At 36.2% G+C, this 21,058-nt stretch overlaps 1 protein-coding gene across 2 annotated transcripts; it reads left to right on the forward strand.

Annotated features, from left to right (window-relative positions):
- Positions 1-1,163: 1,163 nt before the first annotated feature.
- LOC133248122 (killer cell lectin-like receptor subfamily I member 1) lies at positions 1,164-20,715 on the forward strand. 2 transcript variants are annotated; one of them, XR_009736618.1, is made up of 6 exons: positions 1,164-2,844; positions 9,966-10,064; positions 10,209-10,277; positions 16,194-19,576; positions 19,941-20,035; positions 20,543-20,715. XR_009736618.1 is itself a non-coding variant. In XM_061417880.1 (6 exons), coding segments are annotated over exons 1-6 (528 nt in total). In that variant the 5' UTR covers positions 1,164-2,843; the 3' UTR covers positions 20,655-20,715. The 2 variants fall into 2 exon arrangements, 1 of the variants encoding a protein (XP_061273864.1); XM_061417880.1 differs by having other exon boundaries at positions 19,425-19,576.
- Positions 20,716-21,058: the final 343 nt, after the last annotated feature.

Consider the following 21,058-nt stretch of genomic DNA (forward strand, 5'->3'; position numbering starts at 1 on the left):
GGCCTAAAATGATAAATAATAATGGACATATCCCTGTGGAAATTAGAATTGTTGGAGAAAATATATATCAGTCAAATAACTATAGAAATTATTATAAGTTTCAGTGTTGATTATTGCCTCAAAAATGTAAACTATCAAGCTATGAGAAATATTATAGAGGTAACTGACCTAGTGTCAGAGTTCCCTGAAGAGCTCTAAAGGAGTATAGATTGAAACAGGTATTTTACAATCTGAATTATTTCAGTTAATTAGGTAAAGAAAAGGACAAAGAACGACTTAGGCAAGAATATTAGGATGTGTGAAGACCCAGTGATGTTAGGAAAAATGGTTCATTGAATTAAAGCGGAATGATGTAACAAGAGCAAAAAGACAGAAGTGTATGAAGCTTTCAAAGGCAAGGCCATAGCAGAGGCAGACAATTTGAGGATAATTTCTTATTTAAAATAGGCCAAATCTTGTAACTGACATAGATGTACAGAGAATAAGTAGGGGGACTCCAGATTCCTTACTCTTTCAACAAGTTGAAAAATGGTGACCTTTAGAACATCTGTGGAATGATGATATGTTTACTTTGTTTTCATTTTTAAGGTGTGGAGTTCTAGTGTTTAATATTAGGGGCATTTGGAGAGGCGCTAACTGGCAAGGGAATAAGTGAGCTGAAACCTAAAGAAGAAATCTTCTCAGCATGTGCACATGTGTAAACACATGATTTAAGTAGTAATTGAGACAAGGACGGTGGATGAAGAGACCAGGAGAATACAGATTAAAGAAGAAATGGTTAAGAAGAAAAGAGTGGTGAATGGTGTTGAATTCTATGGAAAGTTCAACTAAAAGAGAAATAAAGGATCCATTTAGTGAAGCAGAGATCACTTATGATCTAAAGGTGTACTGATGCCAAGCAGTCATTAGTAAGGAGTCAGAATGCAATGGCTTGAGTAGTGAGAATAAAATATAATAAATAGTAATGAAATGCAATGGCACTTTGAGAATTTTTCTAAGAGGAATAGAGAGCAAAAATAGTATTTTTATTGAGCTTGAGGTCTAATGATGTTAAAAATTACATGTAATTTTAAACTGATGTGAAGGATAATATTAAGAAAATATTGAATATTCAAAAAGAAAGTGGAGTGATAAATAGTGTGTGATTCTTGGGTGGTGGAGTAGATAGACTCAAATATAGTTAAAATTGGCTTTATTGAAGAGGAAGAAAAACACCTCTGTTGAACAGGAGAGAAGATAAAATGCATGCGTATATAGAGAGAAAGATGAGGTAATCTGTTAGCTTTTCTTTTTCTGTGATATAGGTCATCTTCTGAGAACAAAGAGAGGGTGTGGAAGAGAGATTTGTTAAGAATGAAGAATATGTGATAAAATCAGTTGCAGAGAATGTGAAAGAATAATGACCTGAAGAAAGCAATAGGACGCCTAGCAGCATTAAAGCGATTTGGTGCTGGTGACAAAGAATTTGTATTGTGGTAAATCTTAAAAAGCACTTGGCTTCTCAGGTGTTGACAGACAGAAACATAATTTATCTCAAACATAGGATAATGATTTTATTGAACAAGTGGGACCAAAATATGTTCAAGAAAGCTAGTGATTGGCAGAAGAGAATCAAGGTTGACCTGAAAGAAGGTGAAGAAAGAAATATACTGATGGAGTGGAACAAGGTCAAGTTGGAGACAGGGCTGGAGATGTCAATGAGACCAGAGCATTTTCATGTTGGAGAAAGATAAATAAGCAATCTTGAAAGGTAAGAGTGTTTGTAGAGGGGGGGAAGTTTTAATAAGACATTTTTTGATATGAAACACTTAAAGGTACGACAAGGACCGAGATGTTCCCATGGGAGGGCTTGGCTGAGGCAGAGTGGGGAAGTCACTTGGGGATGGGGAGAAAGAAAAACTGAGTGGCCAGGGTGTAAGTGGATGGTTCACAGAGACATTGATGAATCAGAAGACTGTGATCCATTATTACAAGTCAATATCGATAATGCCTGGGAGCACATAAACCATGATGAGAGGAGGGAAAAGGAATGTTAGAGTCATAAGTAAATGGGGGTGACTTAAGGAAGATGGGATCAGTATGTGATTCTCAGTCATCTGGTACAAACTAACAACAGAGACACATTTGGAAATTTATCATAATATGTTGTCTTTTTAACCCGCAAGTAGGTGACTATGGAAGTCTTTCAAATTACACAGTTATTAATTATAACATGCCAAACTCTACTACACTGTATTACATGTTATAATACACACAACGTAAACTTCGTTCTGGGTGGTGATAGCAACTACCACTAAATACTACTAAGAATTATATATTTTAATTTAGCCAGTAAAGCCTAAAATATACTTTCTATTCTGACACATCTGCAGACTTTTCTACATATCCCATGGTATTCTTGTTCTGTGTAACATCTAATAAAATATGTAATTTGGCTCATTTTTCTTTTCCATTAAGCTTCAGCTTTGATAAAGGGATATTCTTATTAAGCCGCCATTAAATTAATATTTTTTCAGACCTTTTAAACTAAAAAGTCTGTAATTTATGATACAGTTTTCAGAGTACCAAAAGTCATGAGGTATTGAAGCAACATTTTCACTTCTTGGTCAGTATTTTGTGGAAGAGTTAAAACTACAAATTGGCAGTTACGTGAAAACTTCCTGTGTAGTTTTTCACATATGTTTTGAACAACAAAAGTTTATGTCAGTATCAGAGTGCTTTTTAACCTAGAGTCTTCTCTAGAGGTTCTTATACCAGATTATCTACCTCATAACTAATTCCAACCTACAACAATTTTACATTATTTTAAGTCTCTGATTTTCCTACAAATTTATCTTCAAGTCAGTGAGTATGATTGCTTCCATTTATTTCCTTCTCTTAAGAAGTTAAAAATGTATGTAATGAGTAGCATTAATTTGAACTAGTAACTCAGAATGTATTAAATGATAGTTTAGGAAAAAATAGCTTTTGTAAAATTATGTTGCATGCTTATTTCATAAACAATGGCATGGAGTATGAATCCAGGTATGTCTTTAATTTATTAATTTTTTTGTTTCTTTGTCTTGAAATTTTACTGTTTTTTTTTCTCTTTTTCATTTTTTTCCAACTACCTAGGCTCTTTCCTCCAGTAAATTTATTTAAAAAGCTGTAATTTTCTCATTATTTTGAATTATTGGATCAGTAGATGTTTTTATTATTTGGTTTGGTACATAACAACAAATTAATTTCCAAAGGGAAAGATTTAGATTAACCTGAAGTCCGTGTAAATAAATGTGTTTTCTTGCACATTGTGCAACTTTATGTGACTGCATTTGACTTAAATTTAGTGATTTTATTGGTAAAAATGTGTATCATTAGTATGTTAGTTCATATTTCTTTGGTTAGTGGTGAAATAAAAATCTTTTAGTGTGATTATTGGTGACAAAAAATTTTAGTAATAAAAATGACATTTCTGTAATTCAACTTAATTATTTTCCTAGTCTGTATGAGATTAGAAAGTTGTAACTATTTACTTATACTTTCTTTTAATCCTTTATTAGCTTTATTGTCTCATGTCTTACATTTAACATTTTGACTTATCTGAAATTTGTTTCAGTATTGTAGTGAAATTAGTGATCTAAGTCTATGTAATGCTTCGCTGTGAACCAATAGTCCATCCTTCCAGTGATTATACCACTTTTAAACTTTTCTTAGACCATGCTTATTTAATTACTTTTTCTTAATAACAATAGTCATTTTTCTTCCTCCTTTGGTACCAAAATGTAGTTTAATTGCACCAAATATTTTAACAGCTCATTCTTACAATACCAATATATTCTTCAATTAAATATCATTTTTCTATCATTGAGCAAAGTTTTCAGTAAACAATTTAAGGAAGTATAAAAATTTTTAATTAAAAAATTGTATCCAATTTTTTTCCTGAAATTTACTCTTAAAATAGCCATGGATGTAGAAAATATCCTATGTATAAAATTATTTGATTTTCAACATTTTAAAATTCTCAAAATTTCACCTTTAAGTTACTTTTATCACGTTCTTTAATTTTCCGTAAAATGAAAAGCAGTGCAAACTTGCCAAAACTGTACCTAAAAGTAATCACTGCAAATCTATTACTTTGCTTTATGTATCAATATTTGTTACATTAAATAGTTAAAGGTGTACTAGAGTATCAATTGGAGAAGGCATTGGCACCGGACTCCAGTACTCTTGCTTGGAAAATCCCATGGACGGAGGAGCCTGGTAGGCTGCAGTCCATGAGGGCGCTAAGAGTCGGATACGACTGAACGACTTCACTTTCACTTTTCACTTTCATGCATTGGAGAAGGAAATGGCAACCCACTCCAGTGTTCTTGCCTGGAGAATCCCAGGGACGGAGGAGCCTGGTGGGCTGCTGTCTATGGGGTCGCACAGAGTCGGACACGACTGAAGCGACTTAACAGCAGCAGCAGTAGAGTATCAATATATCAATGTGAAATATTAACTTATCTCACAACTCACTTTATTACAAACACATCTGCTAATAACTTTGTTTTTTGTTTTCTGTTTTCCAGCTTAACTCTTAGTAAAGCATAATGGAAAAAAAAATCTATGCTGTATAACTTTGGATGTTTAAAAATTGTAAGATAAATTGCTAAAAGTAGAATTGTTTCAGAGCTTGCATACTTTATGTTTTGTAAATATTGGTAAATATTTTTGTACTCACAATCATTTGCTAATACAAGAATATCTGTTATCTAGTGTTTTCACAGGTAAAAGTTATTTTATTCTTTCAATTAGGCTTTTTTATTTATTAATGAATTTGAAGACAATAATTTTTTTTTTCAAATTTTATATTTTACCTTTTTATTTCTTTTGTTCATTTTTGGTGGTTCGTTGGCATTGTCTCATTAATTTAGGTGGTCCATGTGCTTGCTTCTGCTTGTGTGTGTATGTGGATAGGTAAATATGACTCGATTAAGTGGGAAAAAGATGGTAGGCAGGCAGACTGAGAGACAAATTGTTATTTTATAATTGTAAGATTTAGCTAGTTCCTGAGAGAGTTTTTTCTATATTAAGAATCTTCTGAATAATGGATTATTTCAGTGATACAACAACCTTTATGTCAACTTGATTTGAGATTAAAAAGCTTTAATATTAAATTTAAATAATAAGTTCTTTGTTAATGTCTTTAATCATAGTCTACACATGATTAACATTATTCATTACATAAAAACTATTGAGAGAAAAAAAAAACTATTGAGAAGCAAATATATATATACTTTACTCCTTTCAAAAAATGATTAAAAGAGGAAATGAAATGTATAATCATATTAAAGGAAAATAAAATCATTCTTCTAAATAAGGATTGCAATGTTGGGAGAGAGATTTAGTCTCTCATTTGGTCCCTTTTTTACTCTTCTCATGTTATACCTAAATGTTTACTTATACATCAGAATGAAATAATTTTTCACTGTTTGATCTGATGCAATGACCACTTAACTCTTTTCCTCACATTTGTCTATTGCATAGATACTAAAGAGAAAGATATCAAGATTGAGCTAAAGGAATCCAAGTCTTTTCAGAAAAAAAAAAAAAAGCTTAAGAATATGCAAAATAAAGGTATTGTAAACAAGCAAGAGGTAACCCACACAGAACTGAAATTTCCCAGATCTCAACAGAAGCAAAAAAGACCCAAAACAAATGAGAGAAATGTCGTATCAAGTGAACAGGAAGCAAGACACAAGGAACTGAAATCACCCAGATTTTCTCTCTTTCAGTACAGAAAATGGTTGTTTAGGAAAAAAAGAAAAAGTATAATATTACATTTTGCAATTCACTAGATCTCAGTTCTTGCATTTAGATTACTTCTCTCAAAATCTTTATTAAATTGCCACATTACACTATTTACTTATCTTCAGGACTGTCCTTGATTATTTTAGGATATTACTGTGGAATTGTTGTCTCTTAAATAGTCCTTCACTATGTTCATTTCTTCTAAAATTGTACTGATCCAAATACCAACAGAACTGCATTATTTGTAAGAACTGTTATATGAATTCTATTGCTTCTTTCATGTTTTATTTTAAAAATAATTCTTGGTGCAAGTCTTCAATTCAGTTCAGTCTAACTCAGTTCCAACAATTATTTTTTGAATTTGTACTGTGGGCCTGCTCTGGACAAAATGGTACCTATAAAGGTAAAGAAGCAATAATCACTTGACTTCAAAAAACTAACAAGAGTCTATTAGCAGAGAGACAGACTACAGAAAGAAAAAGAATATTTTGGAGGTAAAGTTTTTTAAGACTCTACAATCATTTGGATATTGGAGGTAAAGGTGAGAAATCAGTAGAATAAGATAGCAAGATTCCTAACTTAAGTGACTGAGTAGTTAATCATCTTAACCACCATTAAGAAAAATATTTAATCCAGTAAAAGTCAGATCACGTATGACATTTGAATCATCTCTTAATCAGTTCAGAGGACAACATACATAATGAAATGGGATTTGAAAGGTTGAATCTCTAGAAAGAAGATAGAAATGGGCAAGAAAGACTGATGTGAGTAGATAGGACTACAAATAGAGACGATGTGAATGAAAAGTCTACCATAGAAAAAGGCAACATGTAAGAATTAGCAGAGGAAGACTCAAGAAAGGTACATATGAAATGCATATCCAGATAGGAGAAACTAAACTATGTCTAATAAAGTGTAAGTGGAAAATTATTTCCTTGGATTTTGCAGTTGGGGTTTTTGTTTGATGATGGAGAAAAGCTTACAAGCTACAACTGAAAGTTAAGGGATCGAAAGAAGTTTAGTATAGGAATAAAAAGAGTCCGGAAAGTATTTTTACAATTTTCACTGATAATAGCAACATAATAGAAATGACAATGAAAAGTGGAAGACCTGAGCCAAGACAAGGAATCCCTTATCTCAAAATATTAGATTTTGAGAGATTTGAGCCCATGTATAGACTAATCAGATAAAGTTTATAAAAAAGAGATGATGAAGAAAAGGGCACAAAAAGATAATTTTCTCTTAGATAATAAATGCTCTAAGGGAGACGGGTGGCATGGAATAAATAGGATATGTAAAAGGTTTTGACTTGAATCATAGAGAAATTGCTCATCTTCTGAAATAAAAAGAAGACAATGACAACAGGGTATGAATATATGAATATATATACACACACGTACATACAGATATCGGAGTGGGCAAGTTAAAGACATTCATAGCCTCAACTATTTTGGTAAAATAAGAGAAATATCTTGGTGTTTGGATAGAGCTTCTCCAAGGCTTGATTTTGTTTTGTTTTGTTTTTTAACTATCTGGAGGACTTGGGGCAGAAGTTGACCAAAACTGCTGCTGCTGCTGCTGCGTCACTTCAGTCGTGTCCAACTCTGTGCGACCCCATAGACGGCAGCCCACCAGACTCCCCCATCCCTGGGATTCTCCAGGCAAGAACACTGGAGTGGGTTGCCATTTCCTTCTCCAATGCATGAAAGTGAAAAGTGAAAGTCAAGTTGCTCAGTTGTGTCTGACTCTTCGCGATCCCATGGACTGCAGCCTACCAGGCTCCTCCGTCCATGGGATTTTCCAGCCAAGAGTACTGGAGTGGGGTGCCATCACCTTCTCCGTGACCAAACTAAGAGGATTGAATTTAGTATTTTTCTCCCTCATTGCTTAATCTCAAAACCTGAAAGTAAAGTTTGACTCCTCACACTCAAGTAGTGTGTTCAAGCTGACCCGCTTCTCTCTTGGACTGAGATTCATATATTTTCATGGAGATTACTGAGACAGACTCTCAAAAGTCTCACATCTTCCACTTTTCACCTTTCCTTATATTTCAAGCAAAATGATCATGACTTTTTAAACAAAGTTCCTACACAATTTTCTATTGTTCTTAAAGTTAAAAAAAAAAAAAATAGTCCTCTCGTCCTACAGACTATCTCTCCATCTCCATCCCCTCCTTTACTGAGCTCCACTAGATTGTATTTCAGTTCGAAGCTCCCTGTCCTTTAAAAGTGTTTACAGAGATTGCCTCTCCAAGTTGAAGACACCCTCTCTCCATCCCCCATGCTTCTCCCACTTTAAGAAATAATGAATTTTTATTTTCCTCAAATTTTAAGTACAATGCCACTTTTTGACAGAAACATTTTCTAACATTATGCTGAAACTTGGTGTGTGCTTAATTGCTCAGTTGTGGCTGACTTTTTGCGACCCCATGGACTGTAGCCCGCCAGGCTCCTCTGTCCACGAGATTCTCCAAGCAAGTATTGCCATGGAGTGGGTTGCCATACCCATCTCCAGGAGATCTTCCCAACCAGGGAATTGAACCCAGGTCTCTCACATTGCAGGGGGATTCTTTACTGTCTGAGCCACAAGGGAAGCCAAAACTTGATGAACATGCTCATATATCTTTATAAAATTTATGACAGCTATTTCTTTCTTGACAAAAGATAATAATGTATTTTGTTACTTCCCTTTTGACTGATATACTGAATGATTGATTGGCTAATAAAATGGATAAGAAAGCTGTGGTACATATACAAAATGGAGTATTACTCAGCCATTAAAAAGAATACATTTGAATCAGTTTTAATGAGGTGGATGAAACTGGAGCCTATTGTACAGAGTGAAGTAAGCTAGAAAGAAAAACACCAATACAGTATACTAATGCATATATATGGAATTTAGAAAGATGGTAACAATAACCCTGTATATGAGACAGCAAAAGAGACACTGATGTATAGAACAGTCGTTTGGACTCTGTGGGAGAGGGAGAGGGTGGGATGATTTGGGAGAATGGCATTGAAACATGTATAATATCATATATGAAACGAGTCACCAGTCCAGGTTCAATGCATGATACTGGATGCTTAGGGCTGTTGCACTGGGATGACCCAGAGGGATGGTACATGGAGGGAAAAGGGAGGAGGGTTCAGGATGCGGAACACTTGTATACCTGTGGCAGATTCATGTTGATATATGGCAAAACCAATACAATATTGTAAAGTTAAAAAATAAAATTAAAAAAAATGTTAATGTTCAATGGAATTTATAATTAATATTTTTATTTGCATGACACTATGCTTCCTGGTGGGGCTTCCCTGGTGGCTCAGAGGTTAAAGCGTCTGCCTCCAATGCTGGAAACCTGGGTTTGATTCCTGGGTAGGGAAGATCTCCTGGAGAAGGAAATGGCAACCCACTCCAGTATTCTTGCCTGGAGAATCCCATGGATGGAAGAGCCTGGTAGGCTGCAGTCCACCAGGTAACAAAGAGTTGGACACTACTGAGCGACTTCACTTCACTTCATGCTCCCTGGTAGCTCAGCCGGTAGAGAATCCACCTGCAATGCAGGATACCCAAGTTCAATGTCTGGCTTGGGAAGTTCTCCTGGAGAAGGGATAGTCTACCCACTTCAGTATTCTTGGGCTTCCCTGGTGGCTCAGATGGTAAAGAATCTGCCTGCAATGCGGGAGACCTGGGTTTGATCCCTGGGATTGGAAGACCCCTTGGAGAAGGAAATGGCAACCCACTCCAATATTCTTGCCGGGAGAATCCCTGTGGACAGAGGAGCCTGGCAGGCTACAGTCCATGGGGTCCCAAAGAGGTGGACACAACTGACCGACTAAGCACAGGATATTATTTTCTCTATCTAGATGTATTTCATTTCTGAGTTTACTAGAAGAAAGTATATTTGCGGAGTGCTCAGAGTTAATAATTTATAAAATCATAGGCAAAGGAGGCTCAAAGATGATGGTGAAGGTGGTTCAGGTGACATACCTGGAGCCTCAAGCAGGATAAGAAGTGAGATCAGGAAGAACCTATTAGGGAGGATATTTGAGTATGGAAAAATTAGAGTTCTGAATGTGGCTAAGAAATGGTTTTATTCAGGATGAACACATTCAAGAATTTAAAAAACGAATGATTTCCCTCTGAGAGTGAAACATTTTGGTGTTCAGTTTTATATTTGATGTTTCCTTTAGTGCCACACCACCGATCTACAAAGTGGCAAGTGTTAGCTTGGAGTCTAGGGATCTTGTGTGTGGTCCTGATGATAACACTGTGTGTCTTGCTTGCAAAGTGTAAGTAATTGAGAAAATATCTGTTCTTATTACAATCAGTATGTCAGCAACATGTTTCAATGATTTGAAATCAGGACTGAATTTTACATTGTCTTAATATTTTATCCTAAGGAGAACTAATTACTATCATGATTTTTGCCATAGTATTTTCTAGCAGAGAAGACCAAAACCAAAAAATATCAACTGTTCCCACTCTATCTTCTAAAACTGGTGGTAAGTATTCTCTCTGTTCAGTCTAATTCTAATATTGATTACTGGTCTAAAGAGTTTATTTTCCTGACATCCACAAAACTTTAGTCAATCATGATAGAAAAATATAATTTTATAGTATGTTCAGTTTTTCATTAAGGAAAAATTAATATTGGGCAAAAGAAGAAAGATAATATAGGAGAATGTGAAAATACTCAAAGTGTCATGTGTGTAAGTATTGTCTGTGATTTGATTCTTATTAGGACAAAAAAGCGATTTAAATTATATTGAGGTGAAGGTGTGAGAAATGGGTGAAGGATGTCTAAAAGATAGAAAGAAAACGAGTGAAAAGCCAGGGAGTTGTGTCTCTTTGGCAATTTTTCTTTCTCGCTTTCTCTGATGGAGATGATTAGCATTTTTGAAATTACAAGCATTTATATTTTACATTAATATTTATTGTACATCCAGATTCAGTGGCCATGATATAGAAAGTTGTTTTTAGTTTTCTCTCTTTTTCACATATTGCAAGTTTACTCAAATCCTTATCAGTAAATTCGGCACTTATAAAGAAAAAGATATATCTATTCCTAAATGAGCCTGTCTTTCCAGGAAGATGGGATTTTTCCCCTCTGTTATCCTTTCGGAGAAATAATTGCATTTTCATGAACAAGGTTGGATTTTCAGGAAGGATGCATTTGCCAAGAAACAAAGTATCTTTACACACACACACAAAAAAACAGAAGGGTAGGGCTCCTATATCAACCAAAAGCATTGCCCATGAGTATTACCCATGAACTATCTTCTAAGCAATTAAAAAGGAAAGAAAAATTATGACAATAATGGAGTAATTCAAGCATGGCATGAAAATAATTTGGCTTAGCATTCTCCAAGAATTTAGAGACAAACATTTATGAAAGGAGAAAAGTCAAAGTATAAAAAAGATGGAAGAAAGAACTAATTTCAAGTTTTATTAAAAATAAATTGCCTGAATAAAAAGGGAATGTCCCAATAGATTCAAGAAACAGGAGACTAGACAACACAGCTACTAGTTTTTATTATAATCAGTTATTGTTTTAGAACTTGTTTGATGGCTCTTAGAAAAAATAAAATCTATAAATGCCAAATATTAGCCATTTATATGGCTTGTGTTTTTGTTTTTCTTTCATTCACCTGGTTTGAAAATTCACTTCAGTTCAGTTGCTCAGTCGTGTCCAACTCTTTGTGACCCCATGGACAGCAGCACGCCATGCCTCCCTGTCCATCACCAACTCCCAGAGTTCACTCAAACTCATGTCCACTGAGTCGGTGATGCCATCCAACCATCTCATCCTCTGTCATCCCCTTCTCCTCCTGCCTTCAATCTTTCCCAGCATCTGAGTCTTTTCAAATGAGTCAGTTATTTGCATCACGTGGCCAAAGTATTGGAGTTTCAGCCTCAACATCAGTCCTTTCAATGAATATTCAGGACTGATTTCCCTGAGGATGGACTGGTTGGATCTCCTTGCAGTCCAAGGGACTCTCAAGAGTCTTCTCCAACACCATAGTTCAAAAGCATCAATTCTTCAGCACTCAGCTTTCATTATAGTCCAGCTCTCACATCCATACAAGACTACTGGAAAAACCATAGTTTTGATTAGACAGACCTTTGTTGGCAAAGTAATGTCTCTGCTTTTTAATATGCTGTCTAGGTTGGTCATAACTTTTCTTCTAAGGAGCAAGTGTCTTTTAATTTCATGGCTGCAGTCACCATCTGCAGTGATTTTGGAGCCCGAAAAGATTAAAGTTTCTCACTGTTTTCACTGTTTCCACATCTGTTTGCTATCAAGTGATGGGACCAGATGCCATGATTTTAGTTTTCTGAATGTTGAGTTTTAAGCCAACTTTATCGCGCTTCTCTTCCACATTCATCAACAGACTCTTTAGTTCTTCACATTCTGCCATAAGGGTGGTGTCATCTGCATATCTGTGATTACTGACATTTTTCCCAGAAATCTTGATTCCAGCCTGTGCTTCATCCAGCCCAGCTTTTCTCATGATGTACTCTGCATATAAGTTAAGTAAGCAGAGTGACAATATACAGCCTTGCAATACTCCTTTCCCTATTTGGAACCAGTCTGTTGTTCCATGTCCCATTCTAACTGTGGCTTCATGACCTTCATGCAGATTTCTCAGGAGGCAGGTCAGGTGGTCTGGTATTCCCATCTCTTGAAGAATTTTCCACAGCTTGTTGTGATCCACACAGTCAAAGGCTTTGGCATAGTCAATAAAGTAGAAGTAGATATTTTTCTGGATCTCCCTTGCTTTTTCAATGATCGAACAGATGTTGGCAATTTGAAATCTCTGGTTCCTCTGACTTTTCTAAATCCTGCTTGAACATCTGGAAGTTCATGGTTCACGTATTGCTGAAGTCTGGCTTAGAGAATTTTGAGCATTACTTTGCTAGCGTGTGAGATGAGTGCAATTGTGCAGTAGTTTGAGCATTTGGTGTTGCCTTTCTTTGGGATTGGAATGAAAACTGACCTTTTCCAGTCCTGTGGCCACTGCTGAGTTTTCCAAATTTGCTGGCATATTGAGTGCAGCATGTCACAGCATCAATTTTCGGGATTTGAAATAGCTCAACTGGAATTCCATCACCTCCAGTAGCTTTGTTTGTAGTGATGTTTCCTAAGTCCCACTTGACTTCACATTCCAGGATGTCTGGAACTAGGTGAGTGATCACACCATTGTGGTTATCTGGATTGTGAAGATTTTTTTTTGTATAGTTCTTCTGTGTATTCTTGCCACCTCTTCTTAATATCTTCTTCTTCTGTTAGGCTCATACCATTTTTGTGCTTTATTATGCCCATCTTGCATGAAATGTTCCTTTGGTATCTCTAATTTTCTTGAAAAGATCTCTAGTCTTTCCCATTTTGCTGTTTTCCTCTATTTCTTTGCATTGATGGCTGAAGAAGGCTTTCTTATCTCTCCTTGCTATTCTTTGGAACTCTGCATTCAAGTGGGTATATCTTTCCTTTTCTCCTTTTCTCTTCATTGTCTCAAAAATGACAGAATCATCTCCATTCATTTCCAAGGCAAACCATTCAATATCACAGTAATCCAAGTCTATGCCCTGACCAGTAATGCTGAAGAAGCTGAATTTGAACGTCTCTATGAAGACCTACAAGACCTTTTAGAACTAACACCCCCCAAAGATGTCCTTTTCATTATAGGGGACTGGAATGCAAAAGTAGAAAGTCAAGAAATACCTGGAGTAGCAGGCAAATTTGGTCTTAGAGTACAGAATGAAACAGGGCAAAGGCTAATAGAGTTTTGCCAAGAGAACCCACTGGTCATAGCTAACACCCTCTTCCAGGAACACAAGAAATGACTCTACGTATAGACATCACAAGATGGTCAACTCCGAAATCAGAATGACTATGTTCTTTGCAACCAGAGTTGGAGAAGCTCTATACAGTCTGTTAAAACAAGACCAGGAGCTGACTGTGGCTCAGATCATGAACTCCTTATTGCCAAATTCAGACTTAATTTGACGAAAGTAGGGAAAACCACTAGACCATTCAGGTATGACCTAAATCAAATCCCTTACGATTATACAGTGGAATTGAGAAATAGATTCAGGGGATTAAATCTGATAGTGTGCCTGAAGAACTATGGTTAAAGGTTTATGACATTGTACAGGAAGACCATTCCCAAGAAAAAGAAATGCAAAAATGTTATTTGAGGAGGCCTTACAAATAGTTGTGAAAAGAAGAGAAGCAAAAGGCAAAGGAGAAAAGGAAAGATATCCCCATTTGAATGCAGAGTTTGAAAATTTAAAGCAATCAAATAAAAATAATTAAGGACATGCAAATTATGACCCCAGTGGGTTACCATTACACAACCACCCAAATGGATAGAACTTGAAAAGACTGACATTAACAAGCTTTAGAAAGGATGTGGAGTTAACTGTACAGGCACAAATCCCCAATAAGTCTACTCTTAGATACTTAGAAAAGAGAAATGAAGACACATGTCCACATAAGACATGTGAAAAAATATTTCTAGACACTTTTCTTGTAATTCTTATAAGAATTATCAGCAATCCAAATGTAAATCACCAGATAAATGAACTGCCAAAATGTGGGTTAGTCGTAGAATGGACTGTTCAGTAATGAAAAGGAATGAAATCCCTATACTCACAACCTGAGTAAAACCCAGAAACACTATGCTGAGTAAGCTAAGAATTGATCAAAAGAATTGATACTGAGTGATTCTGCTTATATGAATTGTTAAAAATATAATCTGTAAAAAATAATTTACGGTTATGCATATCAGATCCCAGGTTGCTTGGGTGAAGTAACAGTGTGGGGCATTAGTTGAAAAGGGACAGAAGTTAGCTTTTGATGTGATGGAAATATTCTAAATTTTAATTGGCGAGGAAGTTACAGAAGTATACTTATTTTTCAAAACTTATCAAATTGTGTACTTCAAAACAGTTTATTTTGTTGTGTGTAAATTATAACTCAAGTTGACTTAAAAATGGCACGTGCCTGTGTACTAAGTTGCTTCAGTCGTGTCCAAGTATTTGTGACACTTTGGACTTAGCCCACCAGGCTCTTCTGTCCATGGGATTCTGCAGGCAAGAAAACTCCAGTGGGTTACTGTGCCCTTCCTTAGGGTATCTTCCCGACCTAGGGATGGGACCCAGGGATCAGGCACTGCAGGTAGATGATTATTATTATTATTATTAGGGTAACCATCCCAGGAAGCCCTAGTGATTCCTTTGCTATTACATAATGCCTTTGTTTGGGGCTTCCTGGGTAGCTCAGTGGTAAAGAATCTGCCTGCCAATGCTGGAGATGCAGGTTCATTCCCTAGGTTGAGAAAATCCCGTGCAGGAAGAAATGGCAACCCACTCTAGTATTCTTGCCTGGGAAATCTCATGGATAGAGGAGCCTGGCAAGTGAGATATGACTGAACACGCAGGCACAGTGCCTTTCTTTGTCATCATGGTTTTGCCTTTAAAGTCCATTTTGTCTGATAGAAGTATTGCTTTCCCCATATTCTTATTTTTTATATTTGTATTTTTGGAAATATCTTTTTCCATCCCCTAATTTTCACTTTGTGTCTTTCACCCTGAAATGAGTCTCTTATAGGCAGCATATCACAGTTTCTTTTTTTTTTTTTTAATCCAATATGCTTGCTTTTGATCAGAGCATTTAGTTCATTGACATTTAAGTAATAATCATCCAGGTGGCTCAAATGGTAAAGAATCTGCCTGCAATGCAGAGACCAGGGTTTGATCCTTGGGTTGAGAAGATCCCCTGGAGGGGAAAATGGCAACCCAATCCAGTTTTCTTGCTTGGAGAATCTCCACAGACAGAGGAGCCTGGAAGGCTATAGTCCATGGGCTCACAAAGAGTCGGACATGACTGAATGACTAAACATGTTGATATATATGTACTAATAACCATTTACATCTTTGTTTTCTGGTGGTTGTAGTTCTTTTATAGTCATTTCTTCTTTTGTTTCTCCTTTTGTGGTTTGCTGATTTTCTTTTTTAGTATACCTGATTTATCTTCTTTTTAGTTTTTGTGAATCTGTTGGATGTTTTTAATCTGTGGTTACCAGGGAGTTCAAGTATGTTAACTCACAGTTATATCTACTTGCTTTAAAAGGATAGATATTCAAGTTCAAACACATTATAAAAGATATACATTTTTATATTTACCTCTCCCACATTTTGATGTCCTATTTTATAGCTTCATGATTATCCTTTCACTGTTTCCTGTAGTTACAATCACTTTTGCATTTTTTTGATTCTTTTTTAATCTACAGTCTGACTTAAGTGAGCTTAGATTCTTTTATATATTTGCTTTTCCTATTGTGATTTTCCCTTTCCTATAGGTTCTTGTTTCTTTTCTATTAAGAAACTGCCCTTCTATATTTCTTTTTGTATAGGTTTGCTGCTGCTGCTGCTAAGCCGCATCAGTCATGTCCGACTCTGTGCAACTCCATAAATGGCAGCCCACCAGGCTCCTCTGTCCCTGGGATTCTCCAGGCAAGAACACTGGAGTGGGTTGCCATTTCCTTCTCCAATGCATGAAAGTGAAAAGTGAAAGTGAAAAGTGAAAGTGAAGTCGCTCCAACTCTTAGTGACCCCATGGACTGCAGCCTACTAGGCTCATCCATCCACGGGATCTCCCAGGCAAGACTACTGAAGTGGTGTGCCATTGCCTTCTCTGTTGTATAGGTTTAGTATCGCTGATTCTTTTGGTCTTTGCTTATTGGAGAAATTCATCATCTTTCCTTCTATTCTAAATGATCATTTTGTTGGGTAGAGTATCCTGGGTTCCAAGTTTTTTCCCATTTCTGGACTTTGAATATATCTTGCCACTTCCTTCACATCCACTATTGATAAATTACTGCAGAGCAATTAGTTGACAGTCTTGTGGGACTCCCCTTGTAACTACCTCTTTGTATTTTTCTTTCTGCCTTTAGAATCCTTTCTTTCAACTTTTGCATTTTAATTTCACATTTCTTGATGATGTGTTTGGGTTGATTGTGTTTGGGACCCTCTGTGCTTCCTGTTTCCTTCTTTAAGTTTGGAAAGTTTTCGGCCATAACTTCTTCAAAACATTTTTGATCCCCTTCTCTCTCTCTTCTCCTTCTGGAAGCCCTATTCTGTGTGGGTTGCCATGTTTTATATTATCCTATAGATCTCATATATTGCTTTTGTTTTGCTTTATTTGTCCTTATATCTGCTGTTCTGATTGAGTTATTTCCATTTTTTCTATGTTCTGGGTCATTTATTCATTCTTTGTGTCATTTAGTTAGTTATTCATTGCTTCTAGATTGCTTTTTATCTCAGTAATTGAGTTATCTACTTTTGATTGGTTCTTCTTTATAGTTTCTAGTTTCTTTTTATAGTGATCTACATTTCTATTGATAGCCTTTCCTAAGTCAGTTAGTATTTTTACTACCACCTTCTTGAACTCAGGGTCTGGTGAATTCTGTTTTATTATTTGTTCTTTCAGGGGATTTCTCTTGTTCTTTTAATTGAGAGTAGTTTCTCTGTCATTTCTTTTTATTGAAATTTCTCTGACTATATTGAATTTAGGAGAAACAGTTGTGTATTGTGGTCTTGAAGGTTGGTTTTCATGTGGCAGCAATCCTGTAAAGACTGTGTTTGTCCAGTGTCTTTGATGTAAGGGCTGCTTTTGATATGGAAGCCAGCTACTTCTATCCTCAGGGTATCCTGGCCACTATCACTTTGCTAGGGTATGTGATTGACATTAGTGGTGTGAGGCGGGACTTCCTCTCTTCTCAGTGGCTGTTGCTGTCTGTCAAGTGCTGGATCTTTTCCCAGTTGCTAGAGTAAAAACCCTGAGGGAAAGACTCGATCAGCCTCCATTGCCCTTGAGTGCATGCCCTGACACAAAGTGGGGTGCTTGCTGAAGCAAGTGTGACCCATGTACTTACAGAAGACCTATGCACAACCTATGGAGGTGTCCATGGCTCCACTCAGAAGCGGCTTGGGCTTGCATCCCTTCCTCTGTTGTGATAATCCTAGATCTAGTGCAAGGCTGTAGTGTGGAGAATGCTGAGGCTAGGGGTCAGGGCACTGTGGCTGCAGGAAGTGAGTTGGCTGTGCTGCTATCAAAAATCTGGGCTGTCTCTGTGGCATTCTTCTCCCAGGCCCTGTCTGCCACAGATCCAGCTCTGAACTGAGGTATGAAGTGGGTGGAACTGGGGTGCTCTCAATTGGGAGAGGAACCGCTGAGTGCTCCTGTGGGTGCTGAGAATTGCTGTCCCTGCCCTCACCTGAAACACACCTCAGGCTCATCCAGGCTGCCTCTGTGTAGTTACATCAGGTCCTCCCTCAGTATCTGTCTACTGGGACTCAGCACGAAGCCACTGAACACTCCTGCAGTGCTGCCCTGCAGATTTGCTGACAATGGCTAGCATCGCCCCACCCAGATCACTCTCTAGTCCTCCCAGGCTGTCCCTGCAGAACTAGACAGAGTCTTTTCCCAGGACCTGTTTGGCTGGATACGACACCAAACAATGGTGTGGAGTGAGCAGGACTGGGGTGATCACCTCTTTGTATTGAAATTTGTGGCAATGCAGCAGTCACCCATGCAAGACTCTACCCACACTGACTGTTAGCCAACCAGCACATACACTGTCCTCATAAGTAGAGTCTAGGCTTTTAGAGCCCTCTTTCTGTCCCAGGAGTTTCCCCATCAGGCAATAGGGCTTGTCTCCTACACACAGGATCCAGGACTGGGATGCCCAGACTATGGCTTATTCTGCTTATTCCACAGGGTGAGGGTTCTTTTCTTTCCTTTCAGATCCCTCCCAAGGGTGCAAGGTCCTGAACTGATGCTGTTTTTTTCCCCCATCCTACCAGGTTACAATTTTCTTGCCATTTTGATTGTATGGGAGTTCTGCCAGTTTCCAGTTAGTTTTTCATGAAAATTGCTCCATATGTAGATGTCTTTTTGATGTGTTTGTGTGGGTAGATGAATTTCATGTCCTGCTTCTCTATCATCTTACTCTCCCTCAAGTATATGTTTTTGATGATTTAAAAAATATTATTAAAAATGCAAATTACATGTTTATTAAATAAGGTATGTTTTTAAATTTTTTTGCTGAATTTTATTCTGTATATTTAAAATCATTAATAATAAACATTTTTGACAAAAGGGAATAACTCATCAGTTACTTTCAGTGCTTGTATGTTTATATGTTGTTTAGCCTCTTATTTTATTTTTAATATTTATTTATATGGCTGCTCCAGGTTTTAGTTGCAGTATGTGGGATGAAACCCAGGCCCCCTGCATTGGGGGCAAGGAGTATTAGCCACTGGACCACCAGAGAAGTCTCTGGCCTTTTAAATATGCATGTATAATTTTAATCACATCAAGCAATCTTGTAATATTATTTGGAATGCATTTTCCTTATAGGTAAAATTTGATAACAAATTTTAAGTAGAAAAGTATAATACATGAGCTAAATATTATTGTTAGCTATGGTTTGTATAAAATTTGCCCAGGAACATTACAAAAAATGCTCACTTTGCTTTCTACCTAATATTCATCTGTATAACAAGCACAAAGGTATAGTAACTGTGTTAGTAGTAGTGATTCATAGTATAGAGTACACATTAAATGAGTTTATATTTTCTAGAATGTTCCTGTGACCTTTGTTCCACTCACTGGATTGGATTTGGAAATAGTTCTTACCATCTTTTCAGTCAAGCCAGAACCTGGGTGGAAAGCCATGCTGCCTGTGCAGAGCTGAATTCCCACCTTCTAAAGATTGATACTAAGGGAGAGCTGGTAGGATAGACACTTCTGTTTTTGTTGTTGGTGGTGGTGGTGTTATACTGTAACTATATTTGGTTTGAAAGCATTAGTGATTGACACCATAATTTGGGAAAACTGGAGATTCTCAAAAGTATATGGTATTTTCTTTCTTTGACTCAATTTTCTTAGGGAGAGATTAGAGAAACTCTACTTTTTGAATGTTTAATGCTAGAAGAAAAAAATCACATTAACAAATGAGATATCTTGAGAAAAAAAAAAATCTTTTTAACACTAAGTAAATGTATGCAAGCCCTTGGGAGAACTCTAAACAATAACCTTTGAAAGGAGTGGATTATAATATGCACACTTTTCTGGTTTATGATTTTTTTCCTAATAGGAAATTTTATCAGTGCTAGAAGAAAAAGGATGGATAGGTCTTCAAATCAGTGAATCCTGGTTATGGGAAGATGGCACCACAGTAAATGAAAACCTGTAAGTACAGTATTTTGATAACTGAACTTTTCTGTGTATATAGGGATGTGTGTATGTTATGTGTGTAGGGCACAGAAAAATCAGCTAAGAAAAAGGAAATTATTATGTTTTTTGAAAATCATCCTGTGAGATTTAATTGGGGGAAAATTGCCAGTTCTTTCTAAAAAATTTCACCTTTAGGAACTTTACATTTTTAACTTTACTGGACTCAGGATAAATTTGTGCATAGTTTTAGGCAAGCTTATAAATCTATAGACTTCTGTTGTATTTTTATTATTTGTCATTTGGCTTATAATTCTACTTAAACAGGATAGGATTAGGTATTGTTTAATATTTTCTGTTAAGTTTTAATATTTTGTAATTAAAGACTATTAATCTTCAGAGTTTTGTTCTTGTTTTGATTTGTTTAGTTTGTTCTTTTACTGTTTCTTATTTTGTTTTTGCTGATTTTAAGCTTGTGAGTTGGCATTTGTAGATATGACACCTTGCTTTACAATTTTTTTGCAGATTTGAATTCCTGAAAATGGATGATGAGAGTTGTGCATATATTGAAGGAAATTATGTGTATACTGCTAACTGCTTATCTGGGAAATCTTACATCTGTGAGCTTACCATATAGCAGCTGAATTTTGCTAATACATATTCTTGGTGAATTTTAATTAATTAAAAAGTACAAAATATGTTGTTGCTTTTATAAAACGGTATAAATTATTACTAAAGCTTTTTTTTTAACTGCACACAGAATACTTTAGCTAAATTTTTGAATTTTAAATGTATTCTAAGTGAGGAAAATTTATCACCCAAATTCCTTGGGAGCAAGTATTTTCCCTATGATAACTCATATTAATATTTTTTAATTTAATAAGGTTAAAAGCACTTTTTATGAACTAAAAAATTTGTAAAATTAGGGATACAAAAATAAAAAGGGCTTCTATATCAGTTAGGGTTCTGGCATGAAATAGACATCATTTAAGATTGTTCAAGAGGTTTACAGTGATGAGGACACTCACCATATTGGTGAGG

Source organism: Bos javanicus, chromosome 5 (genome assembly GCF_032452875.1).
Source record: "Bos javanicus breed banteng chromosome 5, ARS-OSU_banteng_1.0, whole genome shotgun sequence".
Classification (NCBI taxonomy): Eukaryota; Metazoa; Chordata; class Mammalia; order Artiodactyla; family Bovidae; genus Bos; species Bos javanicus.